This window comes from Frankliniella occidentalis, unplaced genomic scaffold, assembly GCF_000697945.3.
Source record: "Frankliniella occidentalis isolate FOCC.00 unplaced genomic scaffold, Focc_3.1 Scaffold66, whole genome shotgun sequence".
Lineage (NCBI taxonomy): Eukaryota > Metazoa > Arthropoda > Insecta > Thysanoptera > Thripidae > Frankliniella > Frankliniella occidentalis.
The window spans coordinates 1,170,666-1,182,823 of NW_026267196.1; the positions used below are offsets into that span (position 1 = coordinate 1,170,666).

The 12,158-nt window shown below is 64.1% G+C and overlaps 1 protein-coding gene across 1 annotated transcript; it reads left to right on the forward strand.

Annotated features, from left to right (window-relative positions):
- Window positions 1-3,329: 3,329 nt before the first annotated feature.
- On the forward strand, window positions 3,330-12,123 carry LOC113210763 (serine/arginine repetitive matrix protein 2). The gene is made up of 9 exons (XM_026428902.2): window positions 3,330-3,665; window positions 5,563-5,679; window positions 5,844-6,106; window positions 6,259-6,493; window positions 6,816-7,103; window positions 7,227-7,354; window positions 7,611-7,783; window positions 7,851-8,920; window positions 9,347-12,123. The coding sequence occupies exons 1-9, from the start codon at window positions 3,578-3,580 to the stop codon at window positions 11,752-11,754; spliced, it is 4,770 nt and encodes a 1,589-aa protein (XP_026284687.2). The 5' UTR covers window positions 3,330-3,577; the 3' UTR covers window positions 11,755-12,123.
- Window positions 12,124-12,158: the final 35 nt, after the last annotated feature.

Consider the following 12,158-nt stretch of genomic DNA (forward strand, 5'->3'; position numbering starts at 1 on the left):
AGGCCGGGCGTCGCGTCTGGCTCTGGCTCTGGCCGGGGCCGGGCTCCGCCGGCAGCGCTCCACTCCGCCCCGGACCCGCCGCGCCGGGGAGGGGGCCGGGGCCAGGGGGGGCAAGGGGGCCCCTTAGGCTGGCTGCTCGTCTGCCCGGCTACCTGCTACCTGCCTGGCCCGGCCACGTCTTGCTTGCGCCCCTACGCCCCCTAAGGCCCAAGGCTCCCCCCCTGCACCGCCGCCAGGCTATGGCCCCAACGACGCCGTCCTGGCGCCGGCAGGACAACGGGGACTACGAGTGTAAACACGAAACACCAAGCGGCGAGGAGGGCGCCGCAACTGACCATTCTTCCCTTTAACTAGGAGAGCACTGCTTTATTGTGTATTTGATTTATGACCCCCTCTTTACTCGTTTCTCCTTTCTACTCGGTGATCAGGATGACTCACGTCCACTCGTGCCAAAGCGGTCAGCAAAACCGCCGAACACTCTTCAAGTCGTCATCCATATCCACCCTAAACATTCCACTCCATCGGCTCACCTGAGTATGGTGGAAGGTTCCATATAAATAGAAGAGCTCATGCGCCTCGAGGCATATTCTCTTTGGTCGGGTCAGGCATACGGACTCACGCCTCACGGCTGCGCGGGGCGCACACACACACACTCATGTACGATGTGATTATCCCTGCCCCGGCTGCTTGTCCGCCCCTCTGGAGCTGGTGGAGAGTCCCGACGGAGGCGCGGCTGGACGCGAGAGGGGCGCTCGCTCGCTCCCGGCCGGCGGCGTCGCGTCGGGGAGCGGCACCGTGAGGCGGGTGAGGATGAGGGGGTCCGAGGAGGGGGAGGAGACGGGAGAGAGGCGCACTTGATTGCCGCGTCGTTTAGTGAGGCGGGAGCTCGTTGGGTGTGAAGAGTGAGGGGCTGCTGGTTCACACCTTACAGGGAGCGTCCTTCTGTATCCTGGCGTGGCGTGGGGCTCCACAGAGAGCTCCAGACGGGAAGGCACGAGCCGGACAAAAGCCATATGGGGAAAGGTAAATATCCTCGAAGGTTGGGACGATTGGTTAGTACATAAAGAAGAAAGGGAATAGAAAACAAAAGGCACACTTTAAGTCCATACCCGTGTCACGCCTATTTCACTACTAACACCGACTTCCACGTAGGGATGGGATTGAGTGGGGATCTCTACATAAACCCTGGTCTCCGGTGTCGTCGTCGCCAGAACTCGTAGACAAACGTTGGGGCAAACGCATACTGTATACTGTTCCGCATGCACGCATGCGGACGGGTTTGTCTATCGTCTCTAGAAGACGGCGCGTCTTGGTCCCGTGTGGATAGGCAACCCGCCCGCACGTCTGCATTCGGGCTAGTATACGCGTTTGCTCCGAAGGGGCACGGCGCGCACAGAGCAGTGACCACCACGTAAAGTTCGCAACCAGCAGAAAGCCTCACGGTTCCAACCGGCGCTGCACTGCACACCCTGCCCTTGCCCAGGATCAGGTGCAACGCGTTGGGGCGCGGTCCGCGGTTTCGTGGAGGTAATGCGACCACGCAGATCCCGGGAAAGGCTTGAGCTGTTTATTCGCGGGGGCTTCTCGCGGTTATATTGCGGGGGTAAATCGCGGTCGGTGGATCCCGTCGTTGGGAGTTCGCGGTTCGCGATTCGCGGTTCGCGCTTCCGGCGTTGGCGTTGCGTGCGACAACAGTGGGTGAGCTCAGCGTTGCCGCTCAGAGCCGGGCTTCGCCAGGGTATGCAGTCCCGGATGGAGCTGTGCGGGCGGGTTGCATAGTCACACGGGTGTGGGAGGTGTTCAGTAGCCCACCCCCAGGGAGTTGGAGCGATCGAGATCACTTGCTTCAAACTTTCGGCGCACTGAGGTGGTTATGGTCAGCTGTCGGCGGGGCTCTCGGCCGGCGCACCCGTCTCCGGTGGAACGATTCTTGCCTTTCTCTCCCCCCACCCTCCCCCCTTCCCCCCAAACAGCCGCCGCCGCCGCCCTGCCGATCAGGACGCGACGGACTGCGCTGCCGCGCTGCGCCCCACTTTCACGGCCAAACTGAGAATGTGGACCTGTTTCCGCCCGTGTGCGATGCGAGTCCCAGCGGCGGCAGCGGCTGCCCGGCCCGGCCCTGGACACGCCCTCCGCAGAGGCTTATGCCGCAGCCCCTCCACGCTATTACATGAAAAATGGAGAGGGGAAATCGGACCCGCGCGCGCGCGCGCCTTTCCCGCTTGGTGGCCATGTCTGAGGCGCGCGCGCTGCTCGGCGGGGGTCGCGGGCGGCCCGGCTCGGCTCATCGGCGGCGGGGACCTGAACGCGCGGGGCTGGAGCCGCGGGTCTTGAGCCGCTCCAGCGAGGCGCGCGCCGCGCCCCAGCAGTAATGACGGCCTGCCAGCGATAATCGCCAGTTCGGTGGGCGGCCCACGCACCGCGCGCTCAGCTGCTCTGCAGTGAGAACGGTTCTCCCGCGGAGATGTGTTCTGTCCGATACAGCGCGCCCCGCCCCGCCCCGCCCCGCCCCGCCCCGCACCGCCCCACCCCGCCCCGCCTCCGGTCCCAACCTATCCCAGCACCGTCTGCTCTGCGTACGGCCGGCCGCGGGCCGCGCGGGTAGCGGCCGCGGGGCGGCGTGGCGTGTGGACCGCGGCGCGGCTCGGCGGCGGCAGCGGCGCTCAGCATCCCCGATCCGGTCCGGTCAGATACCGGTTCTCTCTGCCTAGTGGCTGCGGCGGCCACCAGAGGGAGCGCCCTCCGAGCCGCCCGCCGCCGCGGATACACCTGGCCGACGCCCCACGGCGGCCCCGCAGCGCAGGAGTATCTCCGCACGGGCGCCGCGCCGCGAGCTGCACCCCTTTACCCCCACCACCACCCCTTTCCGCGTCCTGGGCAACGGTCACCCGGCAGGTCCTGAAAATAGGGGGAAGTAAGGGCCTCCCTGACTCGTTTCGTTGTTCTTTTCCTCGTGGCTTGCTGCTCATGGATCATGGAAACCCTCTTCGCCGCCCAAATGCTTGAAGGACTTGGGCACCGTCTAGTGTCTAGAGCAGCGGAGTCCGCGTGGCTGCGAGCAAAATTGGCCCCCATCACCCAATGCGCAGTCAGCCATCCAAACCTCCCGAAGAGAGACGTTTTCATCTCTGTCTGTTGCGAGAGGAGGTGAGGGCGAAAGGGAGGGGAAAAGAGTGAGAATGCTCGGCGCTGAGCGAGCGGCAAGCGGCCCCGGTGCGAGCGCCCCCTTGCGCCTCCCCCGCCCGCGACGCACAGCGCCCCGCCACTCCTCCCGAGCTATATCCAGACTCCTGGGCGGGGAGGGGCGGGGGAGAGTCACAAGCTTAGCTGGGCGCGTAGTCTCGCGCCGACCGCCCTCCGGCCCAGCCAGGCGCAGCCCCAGCAGACACCCAGGGGAGCCCTACGCATGGACGCGCGCGGGAGGGCGGGCCGGGGCCAGGCGGGCCCTCCACGACCATGACCTCGTGACCAGGCCCGGAGGCGGGCGGAGGCGGGGCGCCGCCGCGGCGTGCGCCACCACCGCGAGGCACTCCTTGGAGCCGGCCAGGCCTGGCGGCCGCCGCCGTAGCGCGGTGACATGGGCAACCAAGCGACCAAAGAGTATTCGAAATACCACCGACACGCCGGCGCCGGCAGTAAGAAGAACGTGCACTGGGAGGAGGCAGGTCAGTCGATAGCGTGTGTCGGTGGAGCACAAGTGCAGTAAGTGCAGCATGGGCTTCGGGCGGGGTCGGGCGGGAAACCGATGCGCGCGGCCCGCTGATTTGCTATTCCTGTCATGGCGATGTACTACACGGGGTTGCACGGAGCCCGGCCCGCGTGGCGTGGTGGCCGCTGCACGTCGGCGAGGCTGGCCGAGTGCATGGGAGTGCTGTTGTGTGTTTCTTCGCGAGAGAGTCAGTTCTCCACGCCCCACCGATGATGCGAGATGCCCCGGTGCGAATGGTATATTTCCCCCGCTGTGTGATAAAAATAAAAGTCCTGTCTCACACGTTGAGGGAAGATTGCTGGCTTTGCGCTCGGCCCCTGCCAAGATACATATAATGCCATTGTCCCCTACCCTTCCCTGCGCCACGGCACCAGGTCGCCCTTCATCGGCGTGCTCGTCTACGCCAGCAGAAAATGGCAGAATGCGGGCGTAGTACTCGTACGCCTTGTCCAGGATCGCCCGACAGCTTGGCCCATTCAATCACAGAGAGGCAAGAGGCAAAATGCGTCTGTTCGTCTTTTGATATGATCGGTCTCGGCGGAGCCCCGTGCAGTCGAGGCCTCGCGGTGCTTGCCACCTGAACCCCCCCCCCCCCCTTCTGCCACGGACCAACAGCTCACTAACCCTCAGCGGTATCTCTGGCCGCTCGTCGCGCCCGGGCGCGGCCGGCGCGGAGCACGGAGTGTCAAGGCTACGCCTGGGACGCGCGTTGGATCCCGCCGACGTGGCCGATGGCCAAAATGCCCCGGTCGATCCGTCTGGGCCGCTTCCGCCGGCAGAGTTCCTTATTATGTCATGCACCCACTCCGTTTGCAGCGGGGCGGTTGCACCCTCAGGTCCCACCCTCCGCAGCGCTAGCCCAGGCGTGGTCCAGCTGCAGCAGGCGTGTCAGCGCGGGAAGGGATGGCCGCGCCGCCGCCAGAGCCACAGCCGCCGCCGCCGAGGGGCGCGACGAGGGGTTGTGACATCACCGCGGGCGGGCTGGGGCGGCGCCGGCGGCAGGGAGGGAGGGGGAGAAGGGGTTGGCACGCTGCTCGCGAACACAATGGCAAGCACGCCGCGCGGCGCGACAGAACAGCGCGGAGGGCGGGGCGAGCGGGGGAACCGCGGATGCGTGGTGGGTGGGGTTGGGCGGGGCGCTGCTAGCCCAGCTGCTGGGGCAGCAAGACGGGCCTCCCGCCTCGGCGCCCCTCCTGCCCGTGTGTGCAAGTGCCATCACGCTTTAATGAGTTTGTCTTCATTGGTGTCGTTAGTAGTCGGTCGCGTCCAAAATAATTGTGTCATAACGCTGATGGCTGAGTCGAGCGCACCACCAGCGAGGTACAGTAGTAAGGCGTTCGCACGGGTCTTGTGCACACCGAACGACACGGGCGACACGGCCTCGCCAGCGCCACGGCGACTCATTGACGTCAAAGAAGCGCCGCCCGTCAAGCTGTGACAGAATACTCGCCGAGCTCATCAGGCTCCACACACAGAGGGGCCCGCCCCGCCCCGTCGTCGGTCTGGCACTGCAGCCTTCGCCGAGCCAGGCTCGTGGTGCAGCGCATGCGAGCTTATGTCGGCCACGTCGCGGGAAAATAAAAGGCGAATCGCTGCAGGAAGTTTCACTCGTCTACTTGAAAACAAACGGCGCGCGCACTACAAGCCCGGCGCAAGCGTGGCGGACTCTGTTTATGCCCGTCTGGAAGCTATTTCAGGAGCAGGCCGCCAAGACGCCGCCCTGGCGCCGGCACCAGGATCGACCTCTGAGCGGGCCGTTGTTTGGTCGTTGAGGTGAACCGCGCGCGAAAGTGTTGCGGTGTGAGTGATCTAGTCCCGCTCATAGAGCACCACCTCTTCTATCCTGCCTCCAGAGCGGCCGCATCCTCCCGGACAGCCGCTGCTGGTGCCCGCCAGCCCCGGGGCGCAGAATGACGTCGTCACTGTCCGCTGGGACCCACCCATCAGCGATGGAGGCACCACCATTACGGGTAGGTGGTCTCCCCAGAGCCGGGAGCATATCCGGCCCTTGTACTTGTACTCACTTGTGCTTTGTCCTGCACGGCTCCCCGCACTGGCGTCGAGCCGAGCTGGCGCCACCAGTGCGAGGAGCACGTCAGCTTCCTCATACTCACTTGTACTTTGTCCTGCGCAGGCTACCTGGTGGAGCACCGGCGCACGGGCTCCCCGCACTGGGTGCGCGCCACCCCCGGCGTGGTGTCCCGCTGCCAGCTCACGCTGTCGGGGCTCGAGCCGGGCTGGCGCTACCAGTTCAGGGTGTTTGCCGAGAACGGCGCGGGCCGCTCGGACCCGTCTGCCGTGTCCGAGCCGCTCACCGTCACCCTGGCCAAGGGCGTGGCCACGGCGCCGCACTTCTCCAAGGAGCTGCAGGACACGGTGGCCCTCGAGAACGAGAAGGTGCGCATCTCGCGGAGGGGCAGGAGCGGGCAGGAAGGGCCCTCCTGCCGGCAGGGACTCGCAAAACCTCCCCGGCTCCGAGCTCGGACTCGGTCCTCCTGTGATTTTGGAGGACAGAGTTACCCTATCCTCTCCCTCTCGTCGGCCTGCAGGTGGAGCTGACGGTGCGGGTGACGGGTACCCCCGCGCCAAAGATCTCCTGGTTCAAGGACGGCCTGGAGGTGTTCTCCGGACGGCGGTCGCGCGTCGTCACGGACGGCGAGGGCACCGCCATCACCAGCACCCTCATCATCCACCAGGCGGCGCTGGCCGACGAGGGCGAGATCAAGTGCGCCGCCACCAACAGGGCGGGCCACGCGGTCAGCAAGGCGAGGCTCCGGCTCGAAGGTAGGGCACGGCCGCTCTTCTTCAACCCCAACAAAAAGTGGCCAAGTTTCGATGAGCTAGGCGAATTTTGGTTGGCTTTGGCCATTCTTAAACCACAAATAGCTAAATTGTTCGTTCTCGCGACCAATAATATGTTTTCCGTGCACTAGCACGTGCAAAGAACGATCCAGGGAGGGCCGTCGGGCTGTCAGCCGTCAGCGCCGTCCGGGCGAATGGGTATACTAGCCGGCACTGCAGGCGTGCGTGCGGGTGGCCGGTGTGCTCGGGGCCCTGGGCACGCTGCCGGTCTGCCTGTTGACGCGTACTGTACTTGTGTCCGCAGCACCCCCGTCCATCCGCCTGCCCCGGCAGTACGAGGAAGGCTTGCTGTTCGAGCTGGGCGAGGTGATCCGCGTCAAGGTCTCGGTGGCGGGTCGCCCCGCGCCCCGCTTGTCTTGGCTGCACAACGGCGAGGTGATGCGCCCCGGCCCGCGGCACGAGCTCACCACCACCGACAAGGGCGCGTCCCTGAGGGTGTCCGAGGCCAGGCGGTCAGACCGCGGCGAGTATCAGGTGCGCGCCGTCAACCAGCTCGGCGAGGACGTGGCGGCCTTCCTGGTCACCGTCACAGGTGGGCGAGCATGCGGGTTGGCTCCAGGGTGAGCTCTATGCACAAAGAGTGGGTGGGGGAGGGGGCTCTGAGTTCGGTCTTGGTCTCTTGGACTTTCTATCCTACTCATGTGTTTGCACACAGACCGACCTACGCCGCCGGGGAAGGCCATGGTGGCCATGACGCTGGGTCGTTCCGTCACACTTACCTGGGGACCCCCGGATGACGACGGCGGCTGCAAAATTGGAAACTACATCGTCGAGTACTACAGGGTAGGAAACGCTCCGGGAACGCTTCACCATCACGTTCCAGAGACTGCGACCAGTCCGCGGTGGTCTACCCCGTGGACCAGTCTTATAGAGCCTGGCGAGCCGAGTCCAGGGACCCATCCCCTTTGCAACCGAAAACGAGAAATTGTGAGCCAGCTGGCCAGCTGTCACTCTTGTCGTTTTCGGTCGCAAGCGGGACTTAGACGCACGGTTGAAGTCTCTGCCTCGCTGTTCACGGCCCCCTGTGTGTCTTCTCCAGATGGGCTGGGACATGTGGCTCAAGGCGGCCACGTGCCGACAGCTCAACACCACGCTGGGCGACCTCATCGAGGGCTCCGAGTACAAGTTCCGCGTCAAGGCGGAGAACCCGTACGGCGTCAGCGACCCGGGCGACGAGTCGGAAACCATCTTCATCCCCGACCCCAAGAGAGGGTGCGTCCTCAGTACGTGCCGTGCCTTGGCGACTGCTCGTGCTGACCATCTTTTGTTTGACCAACAGGATTAGCGACCCCCCGCAGAGAACCGTGGACGGCTCGGAGAAGGGGAGCGACTGGTGGCACGACAGGAAACGTCACCGGGAGGACGGCGACGAGGCGCAGGACGAGAAGAAGGCCCGCGCCGACGACGGCGGTGGTGGAGGGACACCGACTCGCAAGCGGCCGCCGCCACTCAGCATGGAGCTGGAGGACGTGTCACCCATCCCGTCCCCGGTGCCGCGCGCGAGCCGCGCCCCGGAGAAGACCCTGTCCCTGCCCAGGACGAGGAGCGCCGCCCCGGGGGCCGGGCGGGCCGGGTCGCCCCGGAGGGAGGTCCCCCAGGGCGCCGGGGCGCCGGAGCCGCCCAAGCGCCGCAACCGCAGCGTGCCGCGGCGCGGGGACTCGGTGTCTCCGGAGCCGGACTCGCTCAGCAGCTACCTGCCGACGACCCCGGACGAGATGGGCGTGGTGAAGGGCCGGCTGTACGGCATCCACCTGTCGACGGACAGCGTCCGCGCCAAGCAGACCCACGGCGGCATAGAGGAGGTCATCTACCCGCCGCTGCCCAGCCCGCGGCCGAGCCCGGCCACCAGCCCCGCGCCCAGCAGCCCGAGCCCGCGCCACAGCCCGCGCCGCAGCCCCATCGGCGGTGGTGAGGTCGTCACCAAGCCCGAGTCCAACGGGGTGCTGGACCTGCGCCAGGTCGAGGAGTACGCCAACAAGTACGAGGCCAAGCTTATGGAGCTGGAGCGGCGGCAGCGGGAGCTGGAGGAGCGGGGCAGGCAGCGCCAGCTAGAACTAGAACGGGAGCAGAAGACAGAGATGGACCGTATGCGGAGGGAGAGGGACGAAGAGAAAGAGGAACAAAAAGCCCGCGAAAGAGAGAGAGAAAAAGACATCGGCCAGGTCACTAGAAGGAAGTCGGATGCGGCGGCCGCCGTTCAAAATAAAGACGGAGGGAAGACCACCGCCGGCGCCGTTCAAGGCCAAGACAGGCTGTTCCCCAGGTCAGAGGATGGCTCCGTGACCGGCGACTCTTCGGAGTTCCTTCTCGTGCTTCTACCGAATAGCCGTGCTGCTACCGAGGAAAGGGGTGAGTTTTTGATTCAGTTAAATTACATGGGTATACTCATTAAAATGTGTCATCTTGTTCCAAGTACGTGGTCCGTAGAGTGAATTTTCTCCTGAAAAAAACAAACTGTGAATTGTTTTGGGGAAAGACAATTTTACAGTTCAAGGTGTTACATCGCCATATTTCGAGAGAAGGTTTGAACTTTGTCAAACAAAACATGTCAAAAATGTCCCTCAGACAAGTTATGTTTGATTTAATGCCATCGCGTTGTAACTTCTGGTTTGTTCCCTGTGCTGGAAATGGTAGACATTACAAACAAAACTCAATAGAAATCGTTACCAAGTGTGGCTAACGCCTGCCGTTGCGTGCATAGGCCTCCGCCATGCACGCGCGCCCGTTAGGTCGCCTACTCGCTGGGAGCTCATGTGACGGATCGCTGTGTTCCAGAGGGGTCCCGGTCCCGGTCCGTGGACGCTGCTGCCCTCCGGAGAAGCGTGGAGGGCGATGGCGAGGCCTCGGTGGCACCGCCGATGTCGCTGTCGGCGCCCGAACTGGGCGCCATCGACCCGGACGTGCCCTTCATGCGCAACGCCGTCAGCTCCACGGAGCTGCTGCACGAACGGGCCATGGCGCGCTTCTACCAGGAGGTGGCCGAGGAGGAGGCTGAGAAGGCGCGCCGACGACGCATGAGCATCGAGCGGCGTGTCAGCCTGGAGCGGAGACTCAGCATCGAGCGCAAGAACAGGGAGCGCCTCAAGGGCCGTATGGACTCGGTGGACGAAGACGCCGAGGAAGAGATCCCCGTCAACTTCAAGCGCTTCGCCGCGGCCAGGCCCAGCGACGGTTCCGCTCCTCCACCCGCTCCCGATGCCAAGCCAGCGTCTACCAAAAGGGTCATGACCTCGGAGGAGCGCGAGCAGGCCGAGTTCGCCGCGCTAAGGGATAGGCTGAACAGAGTAGCCAAGGACAGCGCGGAGGACACGCGCGTCGTGCGCAGGACGCGGAGTGAGGAGGAGGAGGAGGATGTCGACGACTACCTCGAGGACGAGGAAATGGAGGAAGAGGAGGATGAACTTGGGGAAGAAGAGGAGGAGGAAGACGAAGACAGCGAGGACCTTGCGGAGGACGAGGACATGCCTCTGGAGCAGCCCGAGGAAGAGTCCGAGGAAGAGACCTACCACCCCCGCTTTGGCGGGCGCTCCTTTGCGGCCGCCGTGGACGACACACCGCCCACCCCACCTCCGCACCGGAAGGTTTCCGAGCCTGAGCTGTTCATTCCAAAGGCAGAGACATACACCACTATGACGGAGCACGACAACGTGGCCAGCGTACTGCTCACCAAGCGACACTCGCCCGTCAAGGGCGATGTCAAGCCCAAGCCCATCCTGAAGAAGCGCGGCAGCGTGCGTAGGAACAGCAAGAGCCCCGGAAGCAAGAGTCCGGGAAGCAAGAGCCCACGCAGCAAGAGCCCGGGCCCGCTCAGCCCACTGCTTAAGGCCAGAGATAAGCTGAGGCACGGGGAACGACGCAAGAGCACCGATTCTCAGGACAGCGACAAGTCGGAAAAGCGTCGCCTAAGCAAGATGTTCAAACCCATCAAGAGAGAGGACGACTCCGAGCCGGACGCGTCTCCCCCGGTCAAGCTTCGGTCCAAGCCCGACAGGCCTCCCGTCGAAGAGTCTGTCGCCGACCCGCGCACCGGGTCCGGACTCACAGTCTCGCCCGAGGCCGACCTGGGCATCTCGGCGGCAGAGGCTGCCCGCAGCAAACGGGGACTGGCCGCCCCACGAAAAGACTCACTCAAGGATGAGGCCACCAATGTCGTCATTAGCCACTATAGCGAGCTCGTGCGGACCTACGGGTCGGCAAACAAGCCGCAGCAGCCCAAGTACCTCACCTACGACGAGCTGCGGGCGCGCGCCGAAACCGCAAACGGTTCGGCGGAAGCCGTGGGGCCCGCCGAGCCGCAGCGGGCAGTCCTGTCAAAGTCTTCGCCGCCACCGCCGCCCCAACCTGCCCAACCGGCCCCAGCCCCAGCACCTGCGGCGGCCCCGGTCACAGCCAGCACCGCGCAACAAACACCAGAGCCGGTGGCCACCCCCGTCACCAGCAGCAGCGTTCGCGAAGACCTCCTCGCCCGAAGGGAGTCCAGGAGAGATCCATCCGCGACGAGAAAAGACCCCGCTTCAAGGCGGGAGCCCAGCTCCACGCGTAGAGAGCCATCTGCGGCGAGGAGGGAGGCGTCCGCTGCGAGGAGGGAGCCATCGGTGTCTAAGAGGGACACGTCCGTCTCGTCGTCTAGGCGGCGGGAACCTTCTGTTGCGCGGGAGCAGTCTGTCCCCAGGAGGGACGCGTCCCTCTCCAAGAGGGATCCATCAGTGTCGAGGAGGGACGGCTCGACGAGCCGCAAGCGGGACGGATCCGTCTCCAGGCGGGACGGCTCGGTGGTGCGCCGTAGTAAAGAGGCACTCGGTGCCGTGGGTCGCGATAGGACGTTGTCGGAGAGGTCCTCGGTGCACCGGTCGCACACCTCGGTGGCCAGCAGCACGCTGAGCGACGACCTCCGACCGCGGACGCCCGAAGAGGAGCTAGAGCTAGTGCGCCGCGCCGAGGAGAGCGTCAAGTCCACCATCAGCTACGCGACGGACCTCGGCATGCTGGTGCTCGCCGTGTGGCTCTTCCTGTTCAGCAGCGAGCTGCTGGCCCTCCCCGTCCTGGCCCTACTCGTGTACCGCCAGGTGAAGGAGGAGGTGCGGCGCCGCACCCCGGCCTGGCTGGTGCGCTTCACAGCTCGCCTCAGGGCGCTGGGGAAGCCCAAGCCCGGCACAGCCCAGCCCGCCGCGGCCAACTTATAGTTTGCCCACAGTACGGCGTCGAGTGTTCGAACGTCATTTACCTACCAGAAGGATGGAACTTTAAATTAGCAAAGCTATTCAGATCACTGGTGGTCAGGGAAAAAGAACAGCCCTTTGAAGTTGCGCATAAACTCCCTGACTAATACTTTTGGTGCTACCCTGTTTTTTTACATGTACAATACTGACGTGTATTCTAGTACCTGTTAATGCGACAAGTGGGACACTTTCAACGTCATTGAACTGAGCAGTGAAATTAATGATGCAATACATATGCATGTAAATTGTTAATTGTGACAGTACTGAGTTGTATCGATTGAGTTATTGTTTTTGTTTCTTTTTCTTATCTAAAAATAAAGAATCTGGAGGGAATCTGTTGAAACGCTTTTATAGACAAGAGGTAGCTA

Coding starts and splice junctions, on each gene's coding strand:
- LOC113210763 (XM_026428902.2), top strand. CDS start 3,578: ATGGGCAACCAAGCGACCAAAGAGTATTCGAAATACCACCGACACGCC. Junction 5,680..5,843: donor TGGAGGCACCACCATTACGG/GTAGGTGGTCTC, acceptor TGTCCTGCGCAG/GCTACCTGGTGGAGCACCGG. Junction 6,107..6,258: donor TGGCCCTCGAGAACGAGAAG/GTGCGCATCTCG, acceptor GTCGGCCTGCAG/GTGGAGCTGACGGTGCGGGT.